This window comes from Wyeomyia smithii, chromosome 3, assembly GCF_029784165.1.
Source record: "Wyeomyia smithii strain HCP4-BCI-WySm-NY-G18 chromosome 3, ASM2978416v1, whole genome shotgun sequence".
Taxonomy (NCBI): Eukaryota; Metazoa; Arthropoda; class Insecta; order Diptera; family Culicidae; genus Wyeomyia; species Wyeomyia smithii.
The window spans coordinates 245257537-245281692 of record NC_073696.1 but is presented as its reverse complement, the minus strand read 5'-3'; the positions used below and the strand labels follow the sequence as shown (position 1 = coordinate 245281692).

At 41.1% G+C, this 24156-nt stretch overlaps 1 protein-coding gene across 1 annotated transcript; it reads right to left on the bottom strand.

The window, feature by feature from the left end:
- Positions 1 to 2771: 2771 nt before the first annotated feature.
- Positions 2772 to 8090, bottom strand: LOC129729167 (uncharacterized). Its single transcript, XM_055687651.1, has one exon. It carries the CDS (start codon positions 8088 to 8090, stop codon positions 2772 to 2774), a length of 5319 nt encoding a protein of 1772 aa, XP_055543626.1.
- Between the last annotated feature and the right edge of the window lie 16066 nt (positions 8091 to 24156).

Here is a 24156-nt window from a genome sequence, read left to right as displayed (position 1 = left end):
CACTACCACTATCACTATCACTATCACTATCACTATCACTATCACTATCACTATCACTATCACTATTACTATCACTATCACTATCACTATCACTATCACTATCACTATCACTATCACTATCACTATCACTATCACTATCACTATTACTATCACTATCACTATCACTATCACTATCACTATCACTATCACTATCACTATCACTATCACTATCACTATCACTATCAATATCACTATCTCTATCACTATCACTATCACTATCACTATCACTATCACTATCACTATCACTATCTCTATCACTATCACTATCACTGTCACTATCACTATCACTATCACTGTCACTATCACTATCACTATCACTATCACTATCACTATCGCTATCACTATCACTATCACTATCACTATCACTATCACTATCACTATCACTATCACTATCACTATCACTATCACTATCACTATCACTATCTCTATCACTATCACTATCACTATCACTATCACTATCACTATCACTATCACTATCACTATCACTATCACTATCACTATCACTATCACTATCACTATCACTATCACTATCACTATCACTATCACTATCACTATCACTATCACTATCACTATCACTATCACTATCACTATCACTATCACTATCACTATCACTATCACTATCACTATCACTATCACTATCACTATCACTATCACTATCACTATCACTATCACTATCACTATCACTATCACTATCACTATCACTATCACTATCACTATCACTATCACTATCACTATCACTATTACTATCACTATCACTATCACTATCACTATCACTATCACTATCACTATTACTATCACTATCACTATCACTATCACTATCACTATCACTATCACTATCACTATCACTATCACTATCAATATCACTATCTCTATCACTATCACTATCACATCACTATCACTATCACTATCACTATCACTATCACTATCACTATCACTGTCACTATCACTATCATTATCACTATCACTATCACTATCACTATCACTATCACTATCACTATCACTATTACTATCACTATCACTATCACTGTCACTATCACTGTCACTGTCACTGTCACTATCACTAGCACTATCACTATCACTATCACTATCACTATCACTATCACTATCACTATCACTATCACTATCGCTATCACTATCACTATCACTATCACTATCACTATCACTATCACTATCACTATCACTATCACTATCACTATCACTATCACTATCACTATCACTATCACTATCACTATCACTATCACTATCACTATCACTATCACTATCACTATCACTATCACTATCACTATCACTATCACTATCACTAGCACTGTCACTATCACTACCACTGTCAGTATCACTATCACTATCGTTATCACTGTCACTATCACTATCACTATCACTATCACTATCGTTATCACTGTCACTGTTACTATCACTATCAATATCAATGTCGTTATATCGTTATTCTTGGATAAGCGTTTCTAATTTTTATGCATTCCTTTAACCTTCATGCACTTTTTGTTCTCACTTCTCAGCATATCTTTTTATGGCTAAAACTATGTTTTAAGGTATTTGATGTTAACACTTTGTCATATCGGTTGTTAGAATAAACTTTGATGAAATTTAATTTCTTTTTCGATTTGATTCTTTTTCTGGTATGATTCAATCCACTGTGCTTTGATATTTGCTTTTATATGCTTATGATTTTACAAGAAAACACAGGTTTTGCTCTAGAGCTTAAGTTGGAAAACTTTTTAGCCATTCCTGCGATTTTTGGTGCCCCTAGCAATATTAAAAGTGCGTCAAAAGGCCGCACAGTAATTGCTCGCCGGGTTCGTCGTTTCCTTACGGGACAACTTTATATAACGTGTGAGGACAAAAATTCGAACAGCTTTTAAATTGGTCTACGATTTCGAAGTGCTGCACAAATCGAAAAATCGTTTTCCACAGAAGTAAGATCCTCTTTTATATAACTGGTAACACTACCAGTCGATTCTGTCAAGTGACGCTTAGTTGGAAAAAAGGCGTTGTCGGAAGAAGATCGTCGTAAACTGATTTGCAATTTTTGTGAGCGAAATAAAGAAAAATCTAAAAGTGAAGTGTTCTGTTGTGACCTCCAATATAGCGATATTCCGCGACTCCGACGCGAATCCCGAATTCTAGTAGCGTAAAATTGCGCTCTCCCTTTCTAGTCGAGCTTATTGCCTAACTTCACACCAGAGCGCCAGTATGCGAGTAGTTCCTTTTATTCAAGCACTCACTACACGATTTTTGTTCTACACAACTGTTAATTTATTGGCTCAAAACTTTTACACTCTAACAACGTTTATTAAGTTATTCAACTTTATTACACTAGCTACTAAAATTTTACAACTAAACAATAATTAATTTCGGTGACCGGCCGTGACACTTGCTATTGGGTTGATCGTAAATAAGAAAAAGAGGGATCTATGATGGTGGAATGCCCTTTTATAACGAGGCTAGAAGCATTGAAATATTGGGCTGAGAGAGATTGGTTGATTTGCTTGTAATCGTGTCTTTGGCTAAGTATGGCAGATGATGTGTCTCGGCTAAACTACGCCTACCCTACGATTGCTACCAACGGTTATCAAAAACTACGTTACCGACAGTAGCCCTTTCCATACCGTGAATCTACATTGCCGGCCACCTAAATTTGACAGTTCAAATTTACTTAGCAAAACAAACTACAATAGCACATGGAACAGTTTTGCACAAGGAATGAAATTTTTAACTTAATCTTCTCTTTTTTGTGTTGTACCTTTTTCAGCTTCTTCGGTTTCTGGAGGATCATCTGGTTCGGCTGTTGGTTGCTGGTTGTCGGGGAGTGGAAAAATCCGCGAAATAGGGCGTTTGTAGGTCGAAGTAGCTGTTCGCAAAGTGGCAACTCGTACCACTCCGTCGGCTCCGGGATGAATTTCTTCTATCCGTGCGAGAGGCCAAGAGATGGAAGGTTTTCCGTCCTCCTTGACCAAAACAATCTGTCCGACCTGGATGTGGGTTGAAAATGTAGCCTTCTCTCGCTGATGGTTGAGTTCTGTGAGGTATTCTTTCCTCCACCGGTCCCAATGTTGTTGGATGAGTTTTTGCAGCTGCTGGTAGTGATCAAGCCGATTGGTGGGGATGTTTGTGTAATTCGGCTCCGGTAGGCTGATAAGTGGCGATCCGATGATGAAATGACCGGGAGTGAGAACGTCTAGCTCCAAAGGATCGTTCGATAGCGATGTCAGTGGACGGCTATTCATGTTGGCTTCGATCTGGGAAAGCACGGTCGCGTAATCCTCAAAGGAGAGCTGGGTGCTGCCGAGAATTTTTACCAGTGATGTTTTCGCGGTTTTCACTGCAGCCTCCCATAGGCCGCCGAAAGAAGGTGCCCGTGGTGGGATGAAGTGCCACTGGATTCGGTGCTGGCTGCATTCGTTAGTTATAGCTTCCCGGGTGCGTTTGTTGTCGAAGAGGCGGTACAGTTCGAGCAGAGTGTTGTTCGCTCCTTGAAAATTTGTCCCGTTGTCCGAGTGAATTTCAGACGGCATACCATGGTGGGCGATAAAACGATGTAGGGCAGCGATGAAGGCATCTGTGGACAAATCGCTGACGAGCTCGAGGTGTACAGCCTTTGAGGCAAAGCAAACAAACACGGCTATGTATGCTTTTCGTGGTGCCGCTCTTCGGTGTGGTGGTTTGATGTAGACAGGGCCGCAGTAGTCCACTCCGACGACGGTGAAAGCTCTGCTAGGCGTGATGCGGGATTTCGGGAATTGGCCAATGGGTTGCTTAACAGGGACAGGGTTTTGGCGGAAGCATTGCGGACACTTACTACACACAAGATTAGCGGTAACTTTTCCGTTGATTGGCCAAAATTCTTGCCTCATCGTAGCTAGCGTCATGCGAAGACCAGAGTGTAAGCATAGTGCGTGATAGTGTTTCGTGATGAGGCGTGTGAGTGGGTGTATTTTAGGTAAAATCGCTGGGTGCTTGGTTTGGTAGTTTTCAGCGGAGCGCTCAAGTCTGCCGCCGATACGAATAATGCCTTTTTCGTCGAGAAAAGGACCAAGTAATTTCAACGATGATTTGTTGGAAACCGGTCGGGATTGTGCCAGTTCCTTCAGCTCCTCAGTGAACATTTCCTGCTGTGCAACTTTCGTTAGCGCATCCTTTGCGTGTTCTAATTCTACTACAGCGAATGGGTGAGGATAGTGATTAAATTTGCGACGACAATGGTTGGCAAAGCGAAGAATCAAAGCGGTAATTCGAACCAAGCGCCAGAAGGATGAGTATCGGTGGAAAAGGAAACAATGTTCCAGTGGCTGGCGTATCACTAGTACAGTTTTTCGTCGTTCTAGTATGTCTTCTGGCGGAGTTCCAGTGGGGTGTTTAGGCCAGTTTTCTTCTCCTTTTGAAAGCCAGGGTGGGCCACAGCGCCAGATGCTGTTGATGACAAATTGCTGAGGAAGCATTCCTCTAGAAATATGGTCTGCCGGATTGTCGGTTCCTTTGACGTGATTCCAGCTGTAGCCGTGGGTAAGTTGCTGAATTTCAGCTGTACGATTTCCGATAAACGTTTGCCAAGTGTTAGGTGGTGCCTGAATCCAATGAAGAGTGACAGTTGAGTCCGACCAGAACCAGCAAGGAATCCCCTCCAACCGCAGCGCTGCTGAAACCTTGGCGTAGAGTCTCGCCCCCAGACGTGCAGCACAAAGCTCAAGCCGCGGCAGACTAAGCCGTTTGAGTGGAGCAACTCGTGATTTTGCCGCGACGAGCTCAATTTTTATTTGCCCATCCTTGCCAGTCGAACGAGCGTAAATGCAGGCACCATACCCAACTTCGGACGCATCCGCAAAAACGTGAAACTGGGTAGAGATTGCACCGACCAGAAAAACGAACCGAGGAATCTTGTAGCCTTCCAAATAAGACATTTGCGTTGAGAATTCTTCCCATTTGGTCGCAATATCCATCGGAACGGGATCGTCCCAGTCGACAGTGGATAGCCAGAGATGCTGCATTTTGATTTTCGCCCATGCCACGACAGGAGACACCAATCCAAGCGGGTCGTATAGTTTCGCAATCGCCGAGAATATGTTCCGTTTCGTCCAACAACCGTCGTTAGTAATTTGCTGTACTTCGATGCAAAGCCGATCAGATTCTGTTGTCCACCCTACTCCAAGCGTTTTAATTTTCTGTTCGGGATCAAAGTGCAGGGTGGTTTCTCCTCCCAGTGCTTCAGTGGGCAAATTTTCTAGCACTTGTGGGTAGTTCGAACACCATTTCCGTAGATCGAGACCTCCTTCCGCCAATAGGGCTTGAACTTCCTTTTGAAGCTGAATCGCTTCTTTGATCGTGTCCGCCCCCGAGAGAAAATCGTCCATATAGAAGTCTTCATCTACGGCCTTTGCTCCAAGTTTGTACTTTTGGCTGCCGTCTATAGCCAATTGCTTCAAAACACGAGTGGCGAGAAACGACGATGGGGCCAAACCGTAGGTGACAGTTTGCAGCTCGTACACCTGAATTGGATCCGAAGGATTGAAGCGCCAGAGAATGCGTTGAAGCGAAGTGTCGTCTGAGTGAACCTGAATCTGCCTATACATTTTCGCAACATCAGCAACCAAAACTATAGCATGTTTTCGGAAGCGGAGCATCAAACTGAGCAGGTCGTCTTGAATCGTGGGACCAGTTAGTAGAGCGTCATTAAGAGAGAAATTAGTTGACGTTTTAGCAGACCCATTGTATACCACCCGTACTTTAGTTGTAGTACTCGACTCTTTAAAAACTGGGTGATGTGGAAGATAGCAGACCGTTTTACCTTCGTCGAGACTAAGGTCGTCCACGCCGCCGATGCATTTCATATGACCTAACTCGATGTACTCCTTCATAAAGTCCCCGTACTGCGAGCGTAGATTTGAATCCTTTGCCAGCCGTGTTTCAGTTTGTAAAAACCGTCTTAAAGCCATTCGTTTCGATTCACCGATCATTTTTGCAAAATTCATCTGCTTAGGGTAGCGCACAATATATCTGCCAGTTTCGTCTCGTGTGAACGTGTTCACGAAATGTGTTTCGCAATCCTCTTCTTCCTGAGAGCGGGGGGTTTTAACCGGTAGTTCTTCGACTATCCAAAACTTTTCGATCGCCTTTTCAAGAGAGTCTAGCTTCGTGATGTGACAGCTAACCAGTGTTGATTCCTTCATGCATTTAGCTTCGCCGGCCACCACCCATCCGAACACCGTATTGACGAATACTGGTAGCGTATTGTCGAAATTTCGCACTTGCAGCCGGCCACCATCGCGTACATGAAACTCGTAAAATTGCTGCGCACCCAAGATTAAATCAATCGGTCCAGAAACATTGAAACTGGGATCGGCCAAGACCATGTCAGGGGGAAGTTTTAAATGAGCTAGCGGTATCGAAACAGATGGCTGGTCGCTGGTGACCTGCCCCAAAACCAAGAAATCCATTGACGTTGAGAAATTCTGCACTCGAGACTCAACCGTGGTGGAAACTTCATATGCTGTACGGCTCCGAGATCGTCCAATTCCAGTAATTTCCACCTTCTTGTCCCGCCGTGATAACTGAAGTAATTTACACAGATTTTCAGACATCAAGTTGACCTGTGATCCAGAATCCAGAAGAGCCCTTGCTTGGTGGGTCCTTCCCCATACGTCCTTCACCTTAAGCAATACCGTTAGCAAAAACGTGTGCGACCTAGGTTGCCCCATCACCACATTAGAAGAGATTGATGCCACCGAACTAGAAACCGATTCACCAGAGTTCAGAGCACCACCGGTTGTAGGTGGAACAGAAGAATTCACGTTGCTCGCTACTGAAGTTGAATTAGGATTAGAAGTAGAACCAGAACCGGGAAAACCAGGATGCAGCAACGAATGATGCTTTTTCGAGCACGTTTTGCATCGATATTTGGAAGGACAATCTCGCGCCAAGTGATTTCGCCCCAGACAGTTGCTGCAGAGACGCTTAGAATTTGTGAGCTGCAGCCGTTTGTCCACCGGTAGGCTGGCGAACGTTTCACACTTGGTAATCCAATGTTTCTCACTGCAAGCGAAACAGTTTGAGGGAGTATTTTCGGTCGCCGAGTTGACCGAAACTTTAGTGGGACGGAATTTGCTACCACTGAACGATGTTGCCGTTGAAAACATATGTTGATCGACCGAAACCGCATCCAAAACTCTAGTTTGCTTTTTGAGAAATTCGACCAACGACGCAAAAGATGGCTCTTTGTCCGGTGTAACATTTTCCTCCCATAGTTTCTGCATGACGTCGTCCAGTTTCGACACCATCAAATGGACCAGCATGGCTCCCCAACCGATCGTTTTCTCTCCCAATTGGTCCAAAATTTTCGTGTTACGTTCAAAACAGTCGATAAGATCGTGTAAACCAGCCGCTGATTCCCGCCTCATCCGAGTGTAACCGAATAAGGCATTCAAGTGTCGCTTTTTGAGGAGATATTTGTTCGAAAACCTGTCGACTAAACTTTCCCAAGCAACCCTATAATTAGCCTCACTCATCGCATAAGAATCTATCAACTTAAGAGCATCGCCTTTCAGAGAAGCACGCAAATAGTGGAATTTTTGAATGTCGCTGAGTTCCTCAGATAATTCAATCAAGGCTTTAAACGTGTCGTGAAAAGGTAACCAATTTTGAAAATTGCCGTCAAACTCTGGCAGATTTATTTGAGGAAGTCGTACGGAAGATTGAACATGTGGAGCTTGATTTGGGTGTGTAATAGTAGTATTTGGTGTCGCATGCTCTTGTGGTAATTTTCGCGCCAACCCTGCCCTTACCTCGTAATACTTTTCCTCGAACTCGGCCCGAAGTTGCTGGTGGTCGGCTATGTTCTCCTCACTGTCGTCAAGGCCTTCGATGTCGTTTTGAATCTCCTCGAATTCCGTATATTTCTGCTCCAATTTTTCCATGCGAACCCTGACTGCTTGCTCATCGAATTCTTTCGTAGTTTGCAGGTATTGGTCCAGTCGCTCTACGCATTGCACCACGTAGTTTCTGCTGCGCACCAGTCCCTTGTACTTTTTGGACGTCGTCGCCATGCTCCCTGCACCGTATAAATATCACGAAGAGCAGCCAAAACCTGTAAAAGGCAACCAGCAAAGCACCTTCGAGAGAAAAATATCGTTCACTGGACAGGAACTCACCTGGTGAGCCTGTCTAATAGGCCTTGTATTATAAATATCTCAGCTTCCCTCGTTTGGCGCGCGAAATTGAATTCAGCACACCAGCACAGTCCAAAGCGTTCACGTAGGGTTGCAAGAATCCTGCGTCCACCGAGTTGAATTCCAGATCGTCTTTGCGAGTCCAGACTTAGTCCCCAATAGCACCAAATCGATGAAAAAATATCCGGCCACCAAAACTCCGTCGAAGTAGTGAGACAGTAGAACCACAAAAAATGACCAGGTAGAAATGAAATCACAAATGTATGAAATTGGACAGGTCCTCACCTTGTAGGCCTGTTCAATAAGCCTTGTATAATTATTCAATGTCTCCTTGATCCCGAAAAACCGTTATAGCTGCACACAGAAGTTTAGCGTACGAAAACGTGATGGCAGCGCCCAGTGAATTCACCTGTACGATAGTCGCGATGGCGCCTCTACCTTTGTTAAAGTTGAATATGGCACCGATTCAATTGTCCAAATGGCGTCTCGGCGTCGGTATCTCAAGGGAACGCTATCCTGGGCACGGCACCAATGTTGTGACCTCCAATATAGCGATATTCCGCGACTCCGACGCGAATCCCGAATTCTAGTAGCGTAAAATTGCGCTCTCCCTTTCTCGTCGAGCTTATTGCCTAACTTCACACCAGAGCGCCAGTATGCGAGTAGTTCCTTTTATTCAAGCACTCACTACACGATTTTTGTTCTACACAACTGTTAATTTATTGGCTCAAAACTTTTACACTCTAACAACGTTTATTAAGTTATTCAACTTTATTACACTAGCTACTAAAATTTTACAACTAAACAATAATTAATTTCGGTGACCGGCCGTGACACTTGCTATTGGGTTGATCGTAAATAAGAAAAAGAGGGATCTATGATGGTGGAATGCCCTTTTATAACGAGGCTAGAAGCATTGAAATATTGGGCTGAGAGAGATTGGTTGATTTGCTTGTAATCGTGTCTTTGGCTAAGTATGGCAGATGATGTGTCTCGGCTAAACTACGCCTACCCTACGATTGCTACCAACGGTTATCAAAAACTACGTTACCGACAGTAGCCCTTTCCATACCGTGAATCTACATGTTCCATTATTTTAAATATCTTGGGTATAAAAAACCATTTCAATAAATTATTGTCAATCTCGTCGAGAATGGAAATACCTTCAAAAGAAAATCTGGTTCCGGACGAAAATGCACTTTGCAAGAGAGCAAAGTTCGAGCGCAATTGAGGACGGAAACGCCTGGTCGGTCGTTGAAATCATATCGTGAGCAGGGCAATAAATATCAGATTAATCTAAAAACGGGGAAAAAGTATCTGCATGAAATGGGTTTAAAACTTAGAATATAAGTACCATAAAAATGACAAAGTAGTGTTTTGGCCAGACCTTGCATTGTCACACTATGCTAATGCAACTTTAGCGGATTTGCGGCAAGGCAATATCGGGTTTATTCCGAAAGGATACAGTCCTCAAAATGTACCACAGCTGCAGTATATTGAAACTTTCTGAATAAACTTGAAGCGAATGATCTACCATAAAGGTTAACAGAGCAAAAAACGTCGATTGTTTGATAGAAAAATAAAGAAGGAGCTCAAAACAATTGAAACATCCGGAATTCAGGAAGCTATAAAGCAAGTACCCCAGAGGATCAAGAAATCAGCGCGATGTTAATGAGTTAATTACTTGAATAAACAAACAAGTAGGGGAACTGCTCCATTATTCATCTCAGCCCATATATTCATCTCACACAACATGAAAACGCAATTGAAAACAGGAAAAAACGCATATTTTCTTCTTAAACCAATCTGCTAATCCATGGAATGGACTCTTCTTAGTTCACTTTATATTCCTCATAAAGTATAACCCTCAAAAACTCACTTAAAAAAACTAAATTTGATATTATAGTCGGGCATCCGAAAACTCATTTAATTCAATCACCTACCTCAGAAAACAAAATCCGCGCATCGTTCTATACGGCTGCAACGGGACTCGTTCAGCAGCCTACCAAAGTTTTTTTCATCACTAGCGGACCACTTCTAATTTTAATCACTAAACAAAATCACTCACTACATTAAAAATACTTTAATCTTTGAAATGTTCACCTCAAATTTCCTAAAACAAGCTTGAATTAGCAGAAGTACATATATAAGATGAATTTCTACAATTCTCAAATTTCAACTGTATGTATTTTCATCTGTTTTCACTGTATTGAAGAAAATCAAAAGTTGCCAAATCAGTTTCTGTTAATACGAAAAAATCATACTGAAAGTGTTGAATTATTCCGACATAATTGACATAAATCTACAGCACTGTAGTGGTTACCAAGGTTACCAATTTTGCACGTAAACAACTTCAGCGAATATCTAGGTAACCTACTACGACGGGCTGCGGCTACGTTTAATCATGATAATGTGATTCATTCATGATTAACAGTGTGATGAATATGGGGGCATCGTGAGATGAATAATTGAGCAGTGATTCAAGTTTTGAGATGGATATGGAAGCGTTGTGAAAAATGTTTTGTTTTACAAAATTCAGGATGAAGCTAGCTAATTTTACTAAATATACAATGCTAAACGATTCCATAAGAGTACGGGAGCATATTTAGTTTATTTGTTCAATGATTTCGTGAAAATTTGGTGTTTAATCCGTGCATTCTTCGTGAATATCGGCCTAATAAGATGAATAATGGAGCAGTTCCCCTATAGGAAAATAGGTTGCGCAAAATTTTGATTTGGAATTTAAAGTTTGTTCGGACTTTTTTCCTCATACGTTATATCTACGCACTTCCGAGCTGGCTAAGGACATTATAAGTTACAGAAGTGGTTGAAAGGTTGTAATCTTTCATTTTTTAAAGGTTAAGCTCTATGGCAAACCAATTACTGATCAACCAAACGCGAAAAAAAATTGTCGGAAAGAAGAAGTTATTTTCTACAGCCACAAACCGCTCTGGCTCTAAAGATATTTGTTATCATCAATACCAGTTTTATAGGAACCCATTTCAAAAATTATTCGTGATTAAAAAAAAATTAATTGCACATAATGGCACCAGCTCAAGTTGAGCCACATGTGTGCGAAGTTTCAGCGAAATAAAAAATAAACACATATTGAATGGAATTGCTGAATAACAAAACTGAAAAAAATGTCGTTGTCATAAATGTACAGTTTCCTCTTTTCGCTGACAAAACAATAATGCCGTTTTTAGTGGTGTCTCAAAACGAAGAAATAAAAAGGATATCCCAGTTCTAATCGTGTTGGCATATTTATTCATAAGCCCCTCTGATACGTTACCGAAACACTAACGACGGTCAATGTTTGACTTTGTTTATGGTACTTGAAGCTGTTGTTACGCAGCTTACGAACTTATGACGATTGCAATTTTATGTTGTTTCTTGTCAACAACATCACATTGGAAAATTTTATGCTCCACCCACTGGACGTATCCAGCAAGGGTTAAGTTTTCAAATGTCGTTAAAATGTTTCAACCACAAGACCAACATCGTAAATGTAGTTGTTGACACTGGTGTCGATTGTAGCTTTTGCACCCAGTGCGGAAGTGTCTGGTTGCACACCCTTTCGAGATTTTCGTAATTGAACTAAAAGTTTCATTTATGGAAAAAAATGAGAAAAAACTATTTTAAAATTCAACTGCAAACGTTTTCAAAATGTAATATTTAAAGTACACTTTGTTAAAATCACTAATAAATATGTCAGAAACTTACTCTGCGAGGCTTGATTGAAGCCAAATCATTAAGAAGTTTGTAACTATCGACGTGAGCTTTGAAAATCCAAAAGCTTCATTCGACATAATTCTAGAATGCTACCTGCTACCTGCCGAATGAGTTTCCCACGGCTTACAATTCGGTCGTTTGAATATCGGTCTCAGTGTACCTTAACGACGATGCATCGTCTAGATTTTGCCGTGTGTGTGAATAATTAACAATATCGTAAGTTAAGCGTCGCATTGCTTGAAAAAGAGCGGATTTCGATACCGTAACCAAAGACACCGCAGTGCCTGGGATTTTACTTCGCTTTCTTTTCTTTTTGCTTACCTTTTCCTTCTTTCTTCGATTTGCCGGCATCATGCAGAATACCGCCGAACCAAACCGCTTGATGTTAAACCGAATCAATTATTCAGTTTGGGAAACCGTTGAATAAGTCCCCTTAGCCGGTAAGAAGGGTAAGAATTCCTGTCGAATTCTCAAATGTCGCCGATGCGATGCAGTGAAAATGAAAGTCGACAGCCATGCAAAGAAAGATGACCCACCGGGGCCGTACAGATACTAAGGTTGCAAGAATATAGCGTATAAAACTTCATCCGGGCCATAAAAGAAATGTTCATTCGTTGCAGAGGTGAACGGCTTTTGCAGAACGGTTCCCAATCGGTTTCGAATTTGAATTGAATGAAATTAAAGTTCCGAAACGCTCGGAACATGGTAATATCCATCTGAAAAATACTCAACATAACATTAAGTAAGCCAAAATCCTGCAATGGTATTCTTCCACCCCCTCCTAACGCGGTATCAACTAAAAAACAACCATTCCGTTTTAATATTTATAGTCATCGTCGCAGATTGCCATCAACGTCGCTGCAAAATTACGACCAATTCCATTCAATTTACCAATAACCATATTAATAGCAGCCACGGTTGTAGATATACAGCACCGGAGATCGAATCCGTACCCGCTCGGTCCCTGGCTTGGAAATCGTGAACACATCACTTATTGTGCTTTATCTCCTCGCGACCGTGAAGAAGGTCGCCACAAGGGAACCGTCCGCGAGCAGGAATAACACTGCGCGCTCAAGGACGGACGGTTGTTGTAACGTAATCTTTGCCAACCGAAAGGAAAACAAATCGTCGGGAATAAAACGGCTCGAGTGGATATCTCCATGGTTCGGGCTAAAGCTGCCAAGGGTCGAGCTGCACTGCGCTGCGTTGCGTTGCCAGTAACGGCTAATAATGGCATAGTTTCCACTCGCTTCACGGTAATCTCTGATGAGCCACTCCAGGATGGATGGTAACATTTTCTTCCTACGTTGCAGCTCGGCTCCTCGGTCAGTCAACAGTCAGTGTGGTTGCGCAGCCTGGAGACGCAGCGATTGTAGCATGCAGTTTATTGGAAGTGGCTTGGAAGCGGTTTGCTCATTATGATTGCTTTTTCCACTCCACTACGATTGGATGGCACTTGGAAAATATCCCGGAACGACCAGTACTTGTTTGTATGTGCGTTTGTGTTATTGGAAAAGTTTCGTTTGCTAGAATAGCGGATAAATCTGGATGGTTGTTCACTTTAATAGTGATTGTTGAATTTTTGCTCACATATGCAACTGGTTTTTTCACGATTGTTTTCTTGTTCGGAAATCCATAGATGAAATGCAACAAAATTTTTACTGGGGCTTCAGAAATAAGCTATCATCTTTGAAGAATAAATTGATGATAGCTTGCTAATAGAATTAAAATGGAAGATAACCAAAATAAAACAATCGCAGGGCAAGCAGAAAGATTTCAGTTACTAAAATAATTAATTTTCTTTCTCTTACCATCGTGTTCTTATTATAATGTTTTTTCTACTGATTTGCGTGCAAACTTAGAAATTTTGACTTGAATTATCAAGACTAGTAGCTTGAAACTTTGATCGATTGTTTGCACCGTCAGTACAAAAACTAAAGGCCAAAATAGATAATGATCCCAAATTGAGCTCAGAATCGCCAAAAAGAGCTTCTAAAGGCCAGAAAAGGTAAAAATGAAAAATGATCCCAAATTGAGCTAAGAATCGCCGAAAAGGGCTTCTAAAGGCCAGAAGAGGCCAAAATAGAAAATGATCCCAAATTGAGCTCAGAATCGCCGAAAAGAGCTTCTAAAGGCAAGAAAAGGCCAAAATGAAAAATGATCCCAAATTGAGCTCAGAATCGTCGAAAAGGGCTTCTAAAGGCCAGAAAAGGCCAAAATAGAAAATGATCCCAAATTGAGCTCAGAATCGCCGAAAAGTGCTTCTTAAGGCCAGAAAAGGCCAAAATAGGAAATGATCCCAAATTGAGCTCAGAATCGCCGAAAAGGGCTTCTAAAGGCCAGAAAAGGCCAAAATAGGAAATGATCCCAAATTGAGCTCGAAATCGACAAAAAGTGCTTCTAAAGGCCAGAAAAGGCCTTAATACCTAATGATCCCAAATTAAGCTTAGAATCGCCGAAAAGTGTTTCTAAAGGCCAGAAAAGGCCAATATAGAAAATGATCCCAAAATGAGCTCAGAATCACCGAAAAGTGCTTCTAAACGCCAGAAAAGGCCCAAATTGAAAATGATCCCAAATTGAGCTCAGAATCGCCGAAAAGAGCTTCTAAAGGCAAGAAAAGGCCAAAATGAAAAATGATCCCAAATTGAGCTCAGAATCGTCGAAAAGGGCTTCTAAAGGCGAGAAAAGGCCAAAATAGAAAATGATCCCAATTTGAGCTCAGAATCACCGAAAAGTGCTTCTAAACGCCAGAAAAGGCCCAAATTGAAAATGATCCCAAATTGAGCTCAGAATCGCCGAAAAGAGCTTCTAAAGGCAAGAAAAGGCCAAAATGAAAAATGATCCCAAATTGAGCTCAGAATCGCCAAAAAGAGCTTCTAAAGGCCAGAAGAGGCCAAAATGAAAAATGATCCCAAATTGAGCTCAGAATCGCCGAAAAGGGCTTCTAAAGGCCAGAAGAGGCCAAAATAGAAAATGATCCCAAATTGAGCTCAGAATCGCCGAAAAGAGCTTCTAAAGGCAAGAAAAGGCCAAAATGAAAAATGATCCCAAATTGAGCTCAGAATCGTCGAAAAGGGCTTCTAAAGGCGAGAAAAGGCCAAAATAGAAAATGATCCCAAATTGAGCTCAGAATCGCCGAAAAGTGCTTCTTAAGGCCAGAAAAGGCCAAAATAGGAAATGATCCCAAATTGAGCTCAGAATCGCCGAAAAGGGCTTCTAAAGGCCAGAAAAGGCCAAAATAGGAAATGATCCCAAATTGAGCTCAAAATCGACAAAAAGTGCTTCTAAAGGCCAGAAAAGGCCTTAATACCTAATGATCCCAAATTAAGCTTAGAATCGCCGAAAAGTGTTTCTAAAGGCCAGAAAAGGCCAATATAGAAAATGATCCCAAAATGAGCTCAGAATCACCGAAAAGTGCTTCTCAAGGCCAGAAAAGGCCAAAACAGAAAATGAGCCCAATTTGAGCTCAGAATCACCGAAAAAAGCTTCTAAACGCCAGAAAAGGCCCAAATTGGAAATGATCACAAATTGAGCTCAGAATCTCCGAAAAGTGCTTCTAAAGGCCCGAAAAGGCCAAAATAGAAAATGATCCCAAATTGAGCTCAGAATCGCCGAAAAGAGCTTCTAAAGGCAAGAAAAGGCCAAAATGAAAAATGATCCCAAATTGAGCTCAGAATCGCTGGAAAGTGCTTTTAAAGGCCAGAAAAGGCCAAAATAGAAAATGATCCCAAATTGAGCTCAGAATCGCTTGAAAGTGCTTCTAAAGGCCAGAAAGGGCTAAAATAGAAAATGGTCCCAAATTGAGCTCAGAATCGCCGAAAAGAGCTTCTAAAGGCCAGAAAAGGCCAAAATAGAAAATGATCCCAAATTGAGCTCAGAATCGCCGAAAAGTGCTTCTAAAGGCCAGAAAAGGTCACACTAGAAAATGATCCCAAATTGAGCTCAGAATTGCCGAAAACTGCTTATAAAGGCCATAATAGAAAATGATTTGAAATTGGGCTCAAAATCGCCGAAAAGTGCTTCTGAAGGCCAGAAAAGGCCAATATAGAAAATGATCCCAAATTAAGCTCAGAATCGCCGAAAAGGGCTTCTAAGCGCCAGAAAGGGCCAAAATAGAAAATGATCCCAAATTGAGCTCAGAATCGCCGAAAAGTGCCAAAATAGAAAATCGCCGAAAAGAGCTTCTAAAGGCCAGAAAAGGCCAAAATAGAAAATTATCCCAAATTGAGCTCAGAATCGCCGAAAAGTGCTTCTAAAGGCCAGAAAAGGTCACACTAGAAAATGATCCCAAATTGAGCTCAGAATTGCCGAAAACTGCTTATAAAGGCCATAATAGAAAATGATTTGAAATTGGGCTCAAAATCGCCGAAAAGTGCTTCTGAAGGCCAGAAAAGGCCAATATAGAAAATGATCCCAAATTAAGCTCAGAATCGCCGAAAAGGGCTTCTAAGCGCCAGAAAGGGCCAAAATAGAAAATGATCCCAAATTGAGCTCAGAATCGCCGAAAAGTGCCAAAATAGAAAATTATCCCAAACTGAGCTCAGAATAGCCGAAAAGTGCTTCTAAATGCCAGAAAAGGCCAAAATAGAAAATTATCCCAAACTGAGCTCAAAATCGCCGAAAAGTGCTTCTAAAGGCCAGAAAAGGCCAAAATAGAAAACTATCCCAATCTGACCTAAGAATCGCCGAAAAGGGCTTCTAAAGGCCAGAAAAGGCCAAAATAGAAAATGATCCCAAATTGAGCTCAGAATCGCCGAAAAGTGCCAAAATAGAAAATTATCCCAAACTGAGCTCAAAATCGCCGAAAAGTGCTTCTAAAGGCCAGAAAGGGCCAAAATAGAAAACTATCCCAATCTGAGCTCAGAATCGCCGAAAAGTGCTCATAAAGGCCAGATAAGGCCAAAACAGAAAATGATCCCAAATTGAGCTCAGAATCGCTGGAAAGTGCTTCTAAAGGCCAGAAAGGGCCAAAATAGAAAATAATTTCAAATTGGGCTCAAAATCGCCGAAAAGTGCGACTAAAGACCAAAATAGAAAATTATCCCAAACTGATCTCAGAATCGCCGAAAATTGCTTCTAAAGGCCAGAAAAGGCCAAAATAGAAAATTTTCCCAAATTCAGCTCAGAATCGCCAAAAAGTGCTTCTAAAGGCCAGAAAAGGCCAAAATAGAAAATGATACCAAACTGAGCTCAGAATTGCCGAAAAGTGCTTCTAAAGGCCAGAAAAGGCCAAAATAGAAAATGATCCCAAAATCAGCTCAAAATCGCCGAAAAGTGCTTCTAAAGGCCAGATAAGGCCAAAAAAGAAAATGATCCCAAACTGAGCTCAGAATCGCCGAAAAGTGCTTCTAGAGGCCAGAAAAGGCCAAAACAGAAAATTATCCCAAATTGAGCTCAGCATCGCCGAAAAGTGCTTCTAAAGGTCAGAAAAGGCCAAAATAGAAAATGATCCCAAATTGAGCTCAGATTCGCTGGAAAGTCCTTCTAAAGACCAGAAAGGGCCAGAATAGAAAATGATTTCAAATTGGGCTCAAAATCGCCGAAAAGTGCTTCTAAAGGCCAGAAAAGGCCACAACAGAAAATGATCCTAAATTGAGCTCAGAATCGCCGAAAAGTGCTTCTAAAAGCCAGAAAGGGCCAAAATAGAAAATGATCCCAAACTGAGCTCTGAATCGCCGAAAAGTGCTCATAAAGGCCAGAAAAGGCCAAAATAGTAAATTATCCCAAATTGAGCTCAGCATCGCCGAAAAGTGCTTTTAAAGGCCAGAAAAGGCCAAAACAGAGAATGATCCCAAACTGAGCTCAGAATCGCCGAAAAGTGCTTCTAAAGGCCAGAAAAGGCCAAAATAGAAAATGATTCAACTTGGGCTCAAAATCGCCGAAAAGTGTTTCTAAAGGCCAGAAAAGGCCAAAACAGAAAATGATCCCAAATTCAGCTCAGAATCGCCGAAAAGTGCTTCTAAAGGCCAGAAAAGGCCAAAACAGAAAATGATCCCAAATTGAGCTCAAAATCGCCGAAAAGTGCTTCTAAAGGCCAGAAAAGGCCAGAAAAGGCCAAAATAGAAAATGATCCCAAATTGAGCTAAGAATCGCCAAAAAGTGCTTTTAAAGGCCAGAAAGGGCCAAAATAAATAATGATCCCAAATTGAGCTCAGAATCGCCGAAAAGTGCTTCTAAAGGCCAGAATAGGCTAAAATAGAAAATAATCCCAAATTGAGCTCAGAATCGCCGAAAAATGCCTCTAAAGGCCAGAAAAGGCCAAAACAGAAAATGATCCCAAATTGAGCTCAGAATCGCCGAAAAGTGCTCCAAAAGGCCAGAAAAGGCTGAAATAGAAGATTATCCCAAATTGAGCTCAGAATCGCCGAAATGTGTTTCTAAAGGCCAGAAAGGGCAAAAATAGAAAATGATCCCAAATTGAGCTCAGAATCACCGAAATGTGCTTCTAAAGGCCAGAAAAGACCAAAATAGAAAATTATCCCAAATTGAGCTCAGAATCGCCGAAAAGTGCTCCAGATGGTCAAAAAAGGCTAAAACAGAAGATTACCCCAAATTGAGCTCCGAATCGCCGAAAAGTGCTTCTAAACGCCAGAAAAGGCCAAAATAGAAAATGATCCCAAATTCAGCTCAGACTCGCCGAAAAGTGCTTCTAAAGGCCAGAAAAGGCCAAAATAGAAAATTATTCCAAATTCAGCTCAGAATCACCGAAAAGTGCTTTTAAAGGCCAGAAAAGACCACAACAGAAAATGATCCTAAATTGAGCTCAGAATCGCCAAAAAGTGCTTCTAAAAGCCAGAAAGGGCCAGAATAGAAAATGATCCCAAACTGAGCTCAGAATCGCCGAAAAGTGCTTCTAAACGCCAAAAAATGCCATAATAGAAAATAATCCCAAATTGAGCTCAGACTCGCCGAAAAGTGCTTTTAAAGGCCAGAAAAGGCCAAAATAGAAAATTATCCCAAATTGAGCTCAGATTCGCCGAAAAGAGCTTCTAAAGGCCAGAAAAGGCTAAAACAGAAGATTATCCCAAATTAAGCTCAGAATCGCCGAAAAGTGCTTCTAAACGTCAGAAAAGGCCATAATAGAAAATTATCCCAAATTGAGCTCAGAATCGCCGAAAAGTGCTTCTAAAGGCCAGAATAGGCCAAAATAGAAAATGATCCCAAATTTAGCACAGAATCACCGAAAAGTGCTCCTAAAGGCCAGAATAGGCTAAAATTGGAAATAATCTCAAAATGAGCTCAGAATCGCCGAAAAGTGCTTCTAAAGGCCAGAAAGGGCCAAAATTGAAAATGATATACAATTGAGCTCAGAACCGCCGAAATCCCCTTTTAAAGGTCAGAAAAGGCCAAAATAGAAAACGATCTCAAATTGAGCTCAGAATCACCGGAAAGTGTTTCTAAGGGCCAGAAAAATAAAAATAAAAAATATCCCTAACTGAACTTTCAAACGAGGGAGGGGTGTCAAACCATCATTGAAACATTACTTGTACTCTAAAATCATCAATTGCCAAATTTGGTTTCATTCGCATGACTAGCTTTAGGGTTATGCAGAATTTAGCGTTTTTGTTGCATTGTAGCCCTTTCTCCTAGAATGGGGTGGGGTCCTGAACTACCCTAACACCTTTCTTGGTTCTAAAAAACCCTACATACAAATTATCATATCGATAGGTCTTGTAAATTTCAAGTCTATAAGAATCAGCCAGACAGACAGAACTTTAGTTTCCTATGTTTAGATAATTCGTTTAGTCCGACAAAATCGGAAAAACTATTTAAACTTTCTCAAAATCAATAAATAAAACCCAATAAAAACTTATTTCTTCATTTACCTAATATTTTTCCATGGAGGCGCGCGGTGATTCACAGAAGTGATGAATGGAAACACATCATATCTAGTGGATCCATGTGTTAGCAAATATACCAAACAACCAAAGCCTGTTGATTCAACGTCGAATTGTTCCAGCAGAAAAACAAACAAACCATTGTTGCGAATAATTGATCGAATGTAGCTTGAGACCAGAACAAAAAAAAAAAAAACATTTCACTGAGCCAATAACTAAACACTTTATTTACGACGAGCAGCAATGAACGCTTGCAAATTGCATCGTCAATCGGTGGGCTATAAACTGCAGACGGATGTTGCCACCCGCAAATCCACTGGCTGCGCACGAACGGCTCTGTTATGTGAGAAAACTTTTGCTCATCTCCAGCGATTTATTCCGGCCATTAAAGTAATGAGATTTGACTCTGGCGCAAGCAACAATGAAACCATCGCCAAATGCACACCGTTCATCCGTGACACCAATCGAACAGAAACGCACCCGAACAAAAAGAAATCAACGATCGAAAACAATTTTAAATTTATTGCCCATCGCCATCCTAATCCAAAATGCAATAAAGCTGCTGCGCTCGTCCTGCACGACTGATGCTGCTGCCGCCATCGTTCCGGTACTCAGCTCTAGCGAGAGATAAATAAAATAACAGCCAGCAGCTTTTTGCGATAAGGACGAGGAGGAGAAGGTGGAGGATCCTCGATGAATGACGCCACACCACGAACGATTGCCCGTGTGTCAAACTGGTGCAGCAAATACGGCTAGATAGACGATCGAGATCAGTTATCCGGTCTATAAATAATGCATGCCATTAATTTGATACTGCAAAGCTCTGTCAAGCGAAACTGAAACTTAAGAAAGCGACTTTACATTAAAGAAATCGCTCTTGGATTACTCTAACGATTTGACTCGAATGTGGGTCAGACTCGGATGCAAATGATGAAAAGTTTAGGGCTTTTTTCGGTTTTTGTTGACTTGTTCACAGTGTCAGAGTCGTGCACGGGATTTTTGTTTATGAGGAAGGTTACTTTTTTACTTTCCTTTGGTTTACTCGAAAATGACAGGGCGTCATAGAAAAACCACGTATAGCTACGAGGATTAAAAGAGAGAACTACACTTGACAATTTGCAGGTGAAATCTGTTTGATATTCTGCCAAGCTCGACGGTAATGGTGGTTAACGAAAAACAGCTCCCCTCTTGAGCACGGTACTGTGCTGAACTTTTTGTTTCGACAAACAATTCTTATGCGAAATTTTTGTACAGGTGATGGATCAAATTTTCTAGAACAACTTCAAACTAACATTATTTAACTCACTATGATAACATCGTTAGAGTTTTTTTCCTGAAGAACGGCCAAACTTGACTACGCTGCCGTTTTGCATTTTCAAATTAATTGAAGTTTTGTGTCGAGAATCCACTCTCCCATCCGTAATGAATTGCCTATACAGCAACTTTTTTTCTGCTTTCTTTCAAAAGCCCCTCACATTTATTTAATGGAGACCTCTAACAGTACGCGACAGTGTATAACAGATTCACAAAATTTACATACGATTTTGAGCATCGCATTAACAGCCTCGGCGCGTGCCGCCACGTCCTCCTCGGAGTCAACAATCCCATCATCCGCCTTAATCTATCCCACTCCAGTTGTAAAACCCGGGCGAATTTCGGCAACCCAACTCTGCATACATCCTCCGAGGGAGCCGTTCCGTTTAATTTAGCAGTAGTGCAGCGGCACTTTTTTGTCTTCTGCCTCGGCGAAACAAAAGGAACCTTTTCCATTTCGCTGGTGCCGAGCGGGAAGCGGACGGCCGTCGCTGTGCCCCCGTGCGTCGTCTGTATCCATCTTCCTCGCGACCGATACTGAGACAAACTTTGCTATCAGCCTGATGTGTCCCCGTTCTGAGCAGGACGCAAACAGGAGGCAAAACTTTGTTCCCACACGCCCGGGGCGTTCTGTATTGAACGAGAAAGAGCTACACGGAGTGTTTGTATTTGCGACCCCTTTGGTACGCGGAACTGGGGTTCAGAGGGCGATAGCAGCGGGGGAAACTATACAAGGATTGCAACGATCAGCATAGGAAACAGGACAGGACAATATTTTGTTTTTCAAATGAACTAGAAACATGAGTAGTTTGCAAATTTATTTTTTATTCGCATGGCTTCTAGATTTGTGCCGGAGTGGTGAATGTTATTGCTTTTGCTGCTGCTGCTGTTGTTGTAATCGAGAACAGAGCGGGAATGCGCGGAGGTCACCCGATTTAGGTACTTCGTGTTGTAAATAAAACAGTTTGTAACGAGGTACTTAAACAAGATATTGCTTGAGGTTCAGGAATTATTCATGAAAACTGCGCACTTCAAAGACCCAGCATCGGACAAACTTTCGGGGCACCCTACAGGCTAGAGAAATGTTCCTTACAGAAGAGTAACCTGGGGCAAGTGGAAAGACGATGCGCCTCCGCTAGCAAACATTGTATCGCTGTGCGACGCTGTGACATTTTGATGGGAAAAGAACTCAAATAGCGAACTCAAAAGTTAAACACGGAATTTTACAACCAAACTCAAATAGAAATTCATTCCCGAATGATGGTTGCGGGCGACGAGGCTTGGGTGCTAGGCGATGGAAAGTCACAAAGGGCGAACAGCGGAGAGCATATTACCAGGAAAAAAGTTTCCCCGAGAAGACGGTTGATAGATCGCGACTGTTTGTATTGATGTGTGTGTAGGTATGTGTATTTCTGTTGCAGCATCGACGGTAGTTTGATCTCAACAATGGTAACAAATTAAAGCATTTACCGAGCGCCTGCAGCTGCAAAGTTACGTTTAACTTTCGAATAAAGCACGAAAAGTTATCTTTCCTGCTCGCTCGTGGAAGCAGAAAATCGCTACGCCTCGATTAAGCGCGTAAAAGTAAAGTTCCCTTCAAGTGGAAACAATTTATCGTCTGTGCGAGGTAGGTACCATCATTAACGGAACTAAGAGTTTATTTATAACTTTTATTTGATGAAACAATCTGCATGTCAAATGTTATCCATGGATAATGTAAAACCTAAATTAATCCACCTAGCGGTCAGACTCAGCCTTTCTCATTCAAACTTGTTATTTGTAAAAATAGATTTACATGAATGCTCAAATCCAATAAAGGTATATTTACTCTTTGGGTTCTAAAATATTGACGTTGTAATTGAAGTATAAAATATGGAATTTGACGTAATGTTAGTGCTTCAGAAATAGCGAAATATAAGAAATGATTCCTAATTTCGAACTATTTAATCACGAGCGATACCGGGAACGTTCAAATAGTACGATACCACATTTAAATCATGTTGAGGCCATATATATTGATCAAAGCAGCTATAGTGTTGAATAGTCTTTGAATTTCTTTTCTTTACAAAACTTTTGAACAGTATATCAAATTTTTATGAAGTTTGTTATTTGTTAGTTTGGGAGATGACTCGTTTGTATGACACTAGTTATGTTCATATAAGTCGTGTAATACTTGAGATAATAGACTTTCGTTGTTTTACAAATTAAAACATAACGGTTGCCTAAGTTTGATTACAATCAAATGAAAAGGGAACGTATGGGGGAGCCATACTTTGAAACCACGTGTTCAATCATAATTCATCAGTTAATCCTTAACTATCCCGTTCATTCGATATCAATATTGTTCAAATCTGTTGTGTAGTTTCTAAGATAATGAAGTTTAGTGATTTTCACATTTCGATACATTACAGACGAAGTTACATTCCGATTACAGCAAAATTCAATAGGGTGTTATGAGACAGCTAGACCTTTCACTTGACACTAATTTTGTGGAAATCGGTTCAACCATCTCTGAGAAAAGTGAGTGAGTCCAAGTAGTCTTCGGAATATGTTTCTTATCATAGCTGGATTTCACATTTTTAAACATAACAGGCAAAGTAATAATCCGTTTGCAAAACAAATCAATAGGGTCTTATGAGGCAACAAGACCTTCTATATGACATTGATTTTATGAAAATCGGTCCCGCCATCTGTGAGTAACATGAGTGAGATTAAATAGTCTCCACAACACGTTTCTTTCCATAACTTCTGAACCACATGTTCAATCTTCATAAGTTCAAAAGTTAAGAGTTTTTTAGGTAGCCCGTTCATTTGAAACCAATTTTGTTCAAATCGGTTGTGTAGTTTCTGGGATATTTCGTGATTTTTACATTTTGATACATAACCTCTAAACTAGGAATCAGATTTCAATAAAATTCAATAGGGTCTTATAGGGCAACTAGATCTTTCATTTGCAATTGATTTCATTGAAATCGATTCAGCCATCTCTGAGAAAATCGAGTGAGATTGGGAGAGCGTTACACATACACACACATGCAGAAAATGCTCAGCTCGTCGAA